The following is a 10,070-nucleotide window of genomic DNA, read 5'->3' as shown; positions in this document are numbered from 1 at the left end:
CAGTTTGGTCCAGTGCCTTGGTACTGAAGTATAGGAAATGCTGAGCATATCCATTTTTTAGAAGTAAATGCATGCCAGTCCATGCTTGGGTAATTAAAGTTCCCTTGGAAAAAGGTATTTGATTTGATATTTGAAGTCTCTATGATGTTAACATAGTTTCCATGTTCTTTGGGAAAGATTGCTAGGGATTTGTAGCTAACCATGAAGTAATACTTGTATTTATTAAGGGTGATTTAAATTTCCAGGAGTTCCGAGTTAGGGTCATGGGTAATCTGGCTTGTAGTGATGGTATTTCTGACGTACATATTCTCCCCCACTGTTACCCAAGGGCCTGATAGGTATCGAACCTTGGTGCAGAGGGAATATTATCATTAAATTATGAATGTGTTTGAGGTGCAGGAGGGCCTCTAGTTCTGATGTCTATTTAGTCTACTCGAGCTGTGTAGTGCCATCATGATGCTAAGATTTGAGATTGCTGTATTGGAATGCCTATTATGGGGACACCACTCAAGAAATGTACTATGCAGACAGCAGAGACTTTAACCAGTTTGTGGAAGCCCAGATGTGAGGCATAATCAATCCCTGGTGAAACCGCAAGTCTTAACTACTGTTTCATCCCAGGCCGATGACACCAGCTACTTAGCTAAATGTTAATGCCAATGATCATGTCTTAATATCTATGCCTCATTCTTGGTGAAGGCAAAATACTATTCAAGACCAGTGTTTTTCCTGCCTCTGACACATGCATAGTGTGTTCTGCCATGTCTTAGTGTTCTTTAGGGACACAGGTCTAGTTGACTAATATGTAAAACAAAACTGTTGCGAATGAGAAAGCAGTGAATTCTTCCTCCTTTGCTAAGTATGTTACCGATTCTGTGAGGTAGGTATGAGGGCCTCCAAATGAAGTGCTTTTGGAAACCTAATTCTGGAGTCTTTTGCTAGGCATGAGGATTTAACTCAGATGCATTTTCTATCAGGATGCGTTCTTATAAATGTAATTTCTAATGTACAGTGCAAACAGTTGATTGTAAATTCCCCCTGAAAGGAGTTTTAGCAGCTAACACCACTTTTTTTTTTCCTTTCTTGGTCGTGTAGTCCTTCCTCTCACCACTTACCAGTCATTAATTGCTCTTACTGCATGAGAAGGGTTGGTTTGTGGGGATTCCAGCAAATCGAGTGTGTGGCTTCAGAGCCTGACAACACATCCAGCACTCCCAGTACACCAGTTCCACAAACATCTGATAAGAAAGAGGAAAAATCAGGACTTACTGCTGTGTCTCCTCGACGTATGGTCACAAGAAGCCAAGATATTGCCGTATCACAGACTGAACAGGTAGGCTGTTTGGACTTGTCTTTATAAGCTATTGGTGCTGTTCATGTCTGTATTAGAATGTGTTCTTGTTGTAGAATTTCATAATTCTTTGTGTTCTTTATAAAATTCAAAGAATTTTTATATCTGGAATGTTTAAAAATGTAACTTTTTTTTCAGGTTTGCTTACAAAATATTTGTACAGGTTGTTGTACTTGTGTACATTTCATGTATGTAATTTTGTGATGAAAAGCAGGAATGGGTAGGACCATGGCTGTCGAAAAAAGGTAATAAACATAGATTAGATGTTCTTCGTGTTTCATTGTTGCAGTCATTACATTTGGGTTATCTGCTTGCAGTAGCCCTCAACCGGCTTAAGTTATCAAAGTCTTGGGTCCTGTGTCGGTTGCTGTCTCTTCTTCCATGACGTCAGGTAGTCAGGGGGTATAAAGCCTGGAGCCGACACCATTCCATCAGTCTTTCTTGCCGTGCAGTGTCCGAAGCAGAAGCAGTTCTCAAGTGCTGGTCGGCCGACTCCTGAAATTTTCATTTTCGAGTTTCAGAACCGAAGTCTTCAAAAAAGCTAAGTACCCCATTGGGGATCCTTTTTCTTGCTCTAAACCGATGTCAGTAAAAGTTAACTATTGTATTTCTTGTGGAAAGCAAATACCTCATAAAGATTTTAATTCGTACTGCATTACTTGCTTTAAGTCCAGACGACAACATCCCTCGCTGTTGGTTTTGTGCCTTATTCAATCCTTGTACTATTCGTCATCGGTTCATTTTCGCATCTATTTCGGTACTCAGTTCAGTTATCCAGAAATGGCTTTGGTAAGCCATCCGACTACTGACTTTCTGAAAAAACGTAAAGCTAAAGACAGAGACAGACCGCATAGGTCCAAAGTTGCTGACGATGCGTCCGTTAAGCTAGTCGCCAGTTCGGCGGTACTCAGTGAGGTGCTTTCACAGCTCTTGATACCAGCTACTTCAGATTCGCAGGCCTCTACTGAGACCCATTTGGAGTCTGGTATGCCGCGAGATGCTTCTTCGACTATGGAACCTGCGGATGTCTCTACCTTGGATGGGTCTGAAGCTGCTGTGCAGGCACCGGCTTCTGAGGGTGTATTCAGGCCTACTTACTTGCATATCAAGCCGACACCATCTTCTTCTTCAAGGCCTAAGACTCGTTCCACTCTTAGAAAACTGATGTCCAAACTGCATGGTCAGGCCCATATGCCAAAAAAATAAATAAGAATGGCTGAAGATCTTATTACGCTAATTAGGGGAAGCCACCCTTCTTCCCTCTAAGAGACCTAGAACTGATTTTCCTTCTGATTCTTCTGATCTGGATTCTGAAATTTCTGTTTCTTCTGATGACTAGGATTTGCCCTTATCTACCTATGAGGATTCTGATGCAGAGGACTCCATTTCCTCTGCTTCCCCTCCAGAAGATTTCTCTTTTGGTGAAACTTTGTACACTCTTAAGGAGCATTTCTGCTGGGAAAGCCAGGATTACTCTTGACTCCAAAAAGAGGCTTGGGGAATTCTTACTCCTGCCTCAACACAGGCCTTTAGCTATCCCTCCTGTACTGGACATTGTAGATGATGCCTTCTTGGAATCTAGCCTCGCTTCAGACACCTTACCTCCAGCTCCCAGGAAACCTGACGGGTATTACAGAGTACCTGATTCTCACAGGTTCTTCTTTAAGAATCCTACTGTGGACCCAGAGACCATTTCACAGGAACCCAAAGGCATTAAGGCTACTACTGCCAAAAATCCTACCCCCTCTGATAGAGATTCCAGGGCCCTGGACAGATGGGGTAAGAAGGTATACACTTCTGCTACTTTGGCCATCAGGGCCTTAAACTGGCAGTTTCATATGTTAAAGTACCAGCAGCATATTGTTGGAGTACTTCAACAGAAATTGAAGTTGATTCCTGACTGTGCTGAAAATAAAGAATTACAGGATTTAATGCATTCTGCTGAACAAGTTGGTAAACATACTTTGCAATTGGTTTTGACTCCTTAGAGACATCTTGTAGGGCTGCGGTTACTGGGTTTATTCTTAGAAGGCATGCTTGGCTTAAGGAGCAAACTCTGCCAGATCATGTTAAAGCCAAACTACTGGATGCTCCCATAAACCAAGACTGCCTGTTTGGCAACAAAGCAGTAGTAGTTCTTAAAAATATGGAGGAAAAAGCTAAATCTATGCAAACTGTTAAAGAGTCCCTGTAAGTACAGCCTCCCAGATTTAGTAGGCATTGGCCTTCTAAGAATTGGCCCTTTCCTGTCTCTTCCAGGCCTTCTCAGTCCAAATCCAGGAACAGCAGACCATGTAGGCCACAGTCTCAAGGTACTCACAGGCCTAAGCAGTGGGTGGCTCCCACTTCCAAAGCTGGAAGTAATAAGACAACCACCTATGGTAAACTGTCACAATGACTCAACCTTAAACCTTCCAAGCCCTGCTCAACTGACCGCACCTTTAAGGGGGAAAGATCGCCCTGCATGCAAAAAACTGGGAACTCATTACCCAAGACAAATGGGTTTTAAATATAGTTTCCCAAGGATACAGATTCCACTTCCACACCTTACCAACCCCAAAAGGATGGCCAGACCTACCCCCAAGTCAGTGAGTAGAGGCTCAACAGCAGGTTCTCTCTCCTCTAAGTATCAGGGCTATTCATCCTGTCCCAGCAGAAGAATGGGGACAAGGTTTTTACTCCGGACTTTTCGTGGTACCCAGAAAAGACAACTCTTGGTGTCCTATCCTGGACCTATCTATCCTAAACACCTTTTTAGTAATTCCAAAATTCAAAATGCTAACTCTTGATCAGCTGTTCCCATGCTGGGCAAAAATGCCTGATTGACAACATTGGATTTAAAGGAAGCTTACCTGCACATCCCAATAAGGGATTCTTTCAGAAGATACCTACGCTTCAGAGCAGGCTACACGCACTGTCAGTTCTCTGTACTGCCCTTTGGCTTATCTACTGCTCCCAGGGTATTTACAAAATGCCTAGCTCCAGTCATTGTATTTTGCAGCCAAAGAAATCTTCAAATATACCCATACCTGGGCAATTGTGTAATTTAGGCAGAAAGTCAGGACATACTGTTAAATCATTTGGCATTTGTAAAGAAACTGCTAGCCTTACTGGGGTACATCATAAACAAAAAGAAATCTCATCTAGTACCCCACTAACAAATTGTATTCCTGGGAGCAAGCTTGAACACATCTTCCAAGATGGCCTACCTCACGCCAGAGAAACAAGTTTATCTGACAGCCTACTTCAAATTACTGGCCACAAAGACTCAATTAACTGCAAGGAAAATACTGCAAGCTCTAGGGTTCATGGCCTCTTGCATCCTACTAATTCCATATGCAAGACTGCATATGAGGAAACTACAATGGTATCTAAAAAGCTTGTGCTTTCAACATTCTCAGGACCTGGAATCAGTGATTCCTATCATCCCTTGTATAAAGACAGAATTAATTTGGTGGGCAGACGCCTGCTACCTCAACAAGGGACTGCCATTCACTCTACCCCCTGCCACCCAAACCCTAACAACAGACACGTCAGACTATGCATGGGGTGTTCACTTGGCAGGGCAGTGCATTCAGGGCAAATGAAACCCAAGTCAAATGCACCTGCATATCAATCAAAAAGAAATGTTAGCTGTACAGAATGCTCTGACAGCCTTCAAGGACCACATCCTTCCAGGACAATTATTGGTAAAAACAGACAACACCACTGATGTTCTTTGTGTTTCACTGTTAAAATCATTACATTTGGGTAATCTGCTGGCAGGTTGCCCTCAGTTGGCCTGAATTCCAAAGTCTTGGGTCCTGCGTCGGTTGCTGTTTTCTCTTCCATGACGTCAGGTCGTCAGGGGTATAAAACATGCAGCTGACACCATTTTCTTTAGTCTTTCTTGCCGCATGGTGCTCGAAGCAGAAACATTTCGCAAGTGCCGGGTGGCAGACTACTGAAATATTCAAGTCTGAGTTTCAGAACCGAAGTCTTCACTAAAGCTAAGTACCCCGTTGGGGAAACTTTACTTCCTCCTTACTGATGTCAGAAAAAGTTAAAAATTGCATTACTTGTGGGAAGCAAATACCTCATAAGGATTTCCATTTATACTGTATTCCTTGCCTAGGCCCTGATCACAATGTGCCTGGCTGTCGGTTTTGTGCTAGATTTAACCAACGCTCTATTAAGCGTCGGTATATTTTTGCATCTAAGTATTTTGGAAACAGATTTAACTACCCAGAAATGTCGTTGGATAGCAGTCCGACTAAGTACATAAAAAAATGCAAAGAAAAGGACAGACAAAGGCAGTCGAGATCCAAAACCAATGACGAAGCTTCTCCTAAGCTAGTCGCTGGTTCGCCGGTACTCAGTGAGGCGCTTTCGCAGCCCCTGATACCCGCTACCTTCGAGTCGCAGGCCTCTACCGACACCCACGTGGAGTCAGGCATGCCGCAAGATACTCAAGGTATTGGACCGACGGATGTGTCTCCCTCGGATGGGTCCGGAGCCGCTGAGCAGGCACCAGCTTCTGAGGGTGTATTCAGACCTCAACATTTGTATATCAAACCGTCGACAGCTGCATAACCAAAGATAAAAGCAACTTCTAAAACTAAAAAACCGATGCATGAGCCACGTGCACAGGCCTCTATGCCTAAAAAACAGATGATCAAAATGGCTGAAGACCTCATTACCTTGATCAGGGGTACCCATCCCCCCTCCAGATAAGAGGCCTGGGCAAGACACTGATTATGAATCTTCAGATCAGGTTTCTATTTCTTCTGATTCCTTTTCTGATCAGGAATTATATATTCGTCCCTATGAGGATTCTAATGCAGAGGAGTCTATACCATCTGCATCTCCTCCTGAGGATTATTCATTTGGAGAAGCCTTGCATACTTTGAGTGAGCATTTTCACTGGGAGAGTCAAGACTTCTCAGAATCAAAAGAGGCTCAGGGATTTCCTCCTTCTCCCTATATAACCTAACTAGTGAACATGCATTTTAGATACACAATAGATTGTATTATTTCACATGTGTAGCCTCTAAATTTCCCATTATTTGTTAAACATTAGCTTCAGAGATGGGACACTGTTTTAAATAATAACAGATGACATGTAATACCAGACACTAGACAGATACAATGTTTTTAACTACTGCATTAGTAATTGTTTTTTTGCGTATTATTTGAGTATAACTTCCTGTATTCTTTGAGAACAACTTCTTAAGTATTTTTCATTCATTTACTAACAGTAAATTGTGAATGTTAGTTTGCATTTACAAAAGCCTCTCAAAATACTTTAAAAACATTTTTAAATGCATTTAAAACTTGTTTTTTAACTATGGTTCAGTTTTTAAACATTTTGTACGCTAAGCGATATTTAGTGGATGGCTTTATATGAACTAATGTTACGTAGAGTATATGTATTGGCGCCACTGCAAGTTTAAATATGTGGCGCTTTTTTCTTGTCAGTTTCTCTGAAGAAGTTACTGTCTTAACAGTAACGAAAACGTTTGTCTTTGTGAAAATAAACTTACGTTCAGGATACTATTTTGGGACTACCGTGACTACCTGTGGATTACCTGATTACCTGATTCCCCCTGTTTTAGACATTGTGGATGATGTGTTTTCGGAGTCAAGCTTGACCCCTGACTCCTTACCTCCAGGTCCCAGTAAGCCTGACAGATATTATTACAGGGTCCCTGACTCGCATAACATTTTTATTTAGAAACCCTGCTGCTGATCCTGAAACTATTTTACAGGGTCCAAAGGGAGTTAAGGCCTCAACAGCAAAAAATCCTACCCCCTCTGACAGAGATTCAAGGGCACTGGACAGATGGGGAAAAAAGGTTTATACATCTGCAACCTTGGCAATCAGGGCCTTAAACTGTCAATTTCATATGCTTAAGTACCAACAACATGTTATGGGATTGCTGAAACAGAAAATGATGTTGATTTCAGAATGTGCAGAAAATAAGGAATTGCAGGAATTATTGCATGCAGCTGAGCAAGTTGGAAAGCATACTCTGCAATGTGGTTTTGATTCTTTAGAGGCCTCCTGCAGGGCCACCGTTACTGGATCTGTGATTAGGAGGCATGCCTGGTTAAAGGAACAGAATTTGCCTGATCATGTTAAAGCTAAATTGCTAGATGCACCTTTACAGCAGGATTCTTTGTTTGGTGTTAAGGCAGAAGAGATTTTAAAGAAAATGCAAGACAAAGCTAAGTCTGTGCAAACTGTTAAAGACTGCTTACAAGTGCAGCCACTTAGATTCAGTAGATGCTGGCCTACAATAAATTGGTCCTTTCCTGTGTCAGACAGAGCTCAAAGGAGCAAATCCAGATGCCCTAAGCTAGAGAGAGTTAGCCAGGCTTGATACATTGACATAGCCAGTTAAGTGACAAATGTTGTTTGAGTCTAGTTTTAAATTGACCTAAGGTGGAAAGTAAGGTAATATCATCTGGAAGAGAGTTCCAGGATCTACTTACAGAGTTTGCAAAGAGAGAATCACCGGCTGTGTTATTAATTTTGCTAGTCTGAATTGGTAGTTTGTTAGAGGATCGAAGCGGTCTAGGATTGTTATAGGGAAAGATAATATTTTTTAGTACAGGAGTATTGTCCGGATGAGAGAGGACTTTATAGGCCATAATCAGTTGGTTTTACTGGATTAGGCTGGGTAGTTCAAGCCACCCAAGCTGTTTTAGATTGATGCAATGATGTGTCATAAAAGGCAGCTCAGTGGCAAACCTGGCAATGTGGTTGTAGCAGATTGAGAGTTTAAGGACAGTCTTGTTTAAATTCGAGTGTAGAGGGGATGCATACAGAAGGGTTGAAAGAAGGTGAGAGCGAGCTATGGCAATTTTAGCTGGAGAGGTTAGGAAGGCTTTTAGTCTGTAAAGTGACCCTAGTTTTTTATTGATGGTTTTGATAGTTTGGTTAACATGTAGGTCAAATTTTGTCTATGATGACACCTAATAGTTTTGTAGATGGGTCAGGGGAGATTATTGTGCCATTATTCGATTTTATGGCAAAGGTGAAAGCGATAGACCTACGTGTTGGTGAAAATAACAGCATTTTCGTTTTTTTGGGATTTAGGATCAGACGATGTTCAGAAAGCCAGTTTTCTATTGTATTAAAGGTGTGGTCTGGGTAGCTGACCATAACTCTACTGGAGATGTGGCTGAGCAAATCAGAGTAGAGTCATCAGCATATTGGATACAGCTGACTTTTGGGATGACAGTATAAATGTCGTTAATGAAGATGGAGAACAGCAAAGACCCTAGTATATAGAGCCTTGTGGTACTCCAAGGGTGTTAGGTAGAAGGTTAGAGAGTTTGTTCTGCCAGAGGACAGCCTGCTGTCGACCATTCGGGTAGGATTGAAACCATTGGAGGGCTCCAGTATCTAGACAGAATGTTTGCAGGGTGTGGATTAAAAGTTGGTGATCAACCATATCGAATGCCTTGGAAAGATCCAAAAAGAGGGCTGAGGATATATAATTATTGTTGCGATTATGGTTTATGGTGTTAGTAAAGGCTAGGAGGGCTGAAGTAGTGTTGTGATTAGGACGGAAGCCATGCTGAGTGTCTGCCATAAGGCGATTTTGGATTAGGTGGTGCATGAGTTGTCTGAATACATTTTTCCATAATCTTTGCAAGTGGAGAGAGTATAGCTATTGGCCTATAATTGGAGAATTCAGTAGAGCTGCCTCCTTTGTGAAGTGGGATTACGTAGGATATTTTCCAGATGGTGGGAATTTTAGCTTCTACTATGGTTCGACTGATTAGTATTGAGACGGAGTAAGCAATAGCATCAGCTAATTTTTGAAGGTACTCGGCAGGGAGTTGATCAGCAGAAAGTGTAGTGGGTTTTAATTTTTTGATCAAGGTACGGATAAGTGAAGTGGCGACTGGAAGCTGAACGCAAGTAGGTTTCTAGGGGTGCTACTTTCAGGACCAAGGGAGCTAGGAGGTAGTTGGCTAGCTAGGGCTTGAATTGTCTCAGTAAATAATTGGTTAAAACTATCAGAAATATCTTCAGGGGTTTTATCAATAGTAGTAGCAGGGATTGGGGTTGAAGTTTGTCCAGGATGTAGTAGGTTATTTAAACCTGCCCAAAACTTCTGAGGGTTATTTTGATTTACTGTCTGTAAATTACAGTAGTATTGTTTTTGTCTTGTAAAATTGATTTTTTGGTTTCGTTCCTGAATTGCCTGTATTTAATGTGATCTCGAGGGTCTTTAGAAGAACGCTATAAAGCCCATGCTTTGTTTCTAAGGGTAATTTTGAGTTTAGACTCTATAGAAAGCCATGGTGCAGTTTTTGCCTTGGTTCTCTTTGAACGAACAGGTGCATGCAAATCAAGGATCTCAAGGAATTTGTTGTTAAAGTATGCTACTGCTTCCTCTAAGGGGAGGTGTTTTAGAATAGACCAATTACATGAGTTTAGTTCTTGTTGGAATTTGGCAGGGTCAAAGTTTTTATTGTTTCTAACCTTTCTGAGTAAGGGTTGTTGGGAATTAATGGTTTTGTGCTTAATTACATATGTGAGAAGTTGATCGGTTAGGCCATTAAGGAGGGCACCAGAGGTGTACAGTTGGGGGTGACTGTTTGAGTACCCAGTCAAGTATACTTTCTTTTTGGTTGGGTTTACCTATCCTGGTAGGGGTGGATATGATTTGTGTAAATGCATGCAGGTTAATATGGGTGGTTGGGGATTCTGAGGAACAGGTGC

At 41.8% G+C, this 10,070-nt stretch overlaps 1 protein-coding gene across 1 annotated transcript in view; it reads left to right on the top strand.

The window, feature by feature from the left end:
* Positions 1-263: 263 nt before the first annotated feature.
* Positions 264-10,070, top strand: part of ZC3HC1 (zinc finger C3HC-type containing 1) — a 554,828-nt gene continuing 545,021 nt past the window's right edge. Inside the window, exons 1-2 of the mRNA XM_044087346.1 lie at positions 264-299; positions 1,055-1,333. Of these exons, the coding sequence (XP_043943281.1) occupies positions 264-299; positions 1,055-1,333 (315 nt within the window). The remainder of the gene's footprint in view (positions 300-1,054; positions 1,334-10,070) is intronic.

Source organism: Protopterus annectens, chromosome 11.part0 (assembly GCF_019279795.1).
Source record: "Protopterus annectens isolate FY-2018-M chromosome 11.part0, PAN1.0, whole genome shotgun sequence".
Classification (NCBI taxonomy): domain Eukaryota; kingdom Metazoa; phylum Chordata; order Ceratodontiformes; family Protopteridae; genus Protopterus; species Protopterus annectens.
The sequence above is the reverse complement of the archived record's forward strand: the minus strand, read 5'-3'. Positions and strand labels throughout refer to the sequence as shown.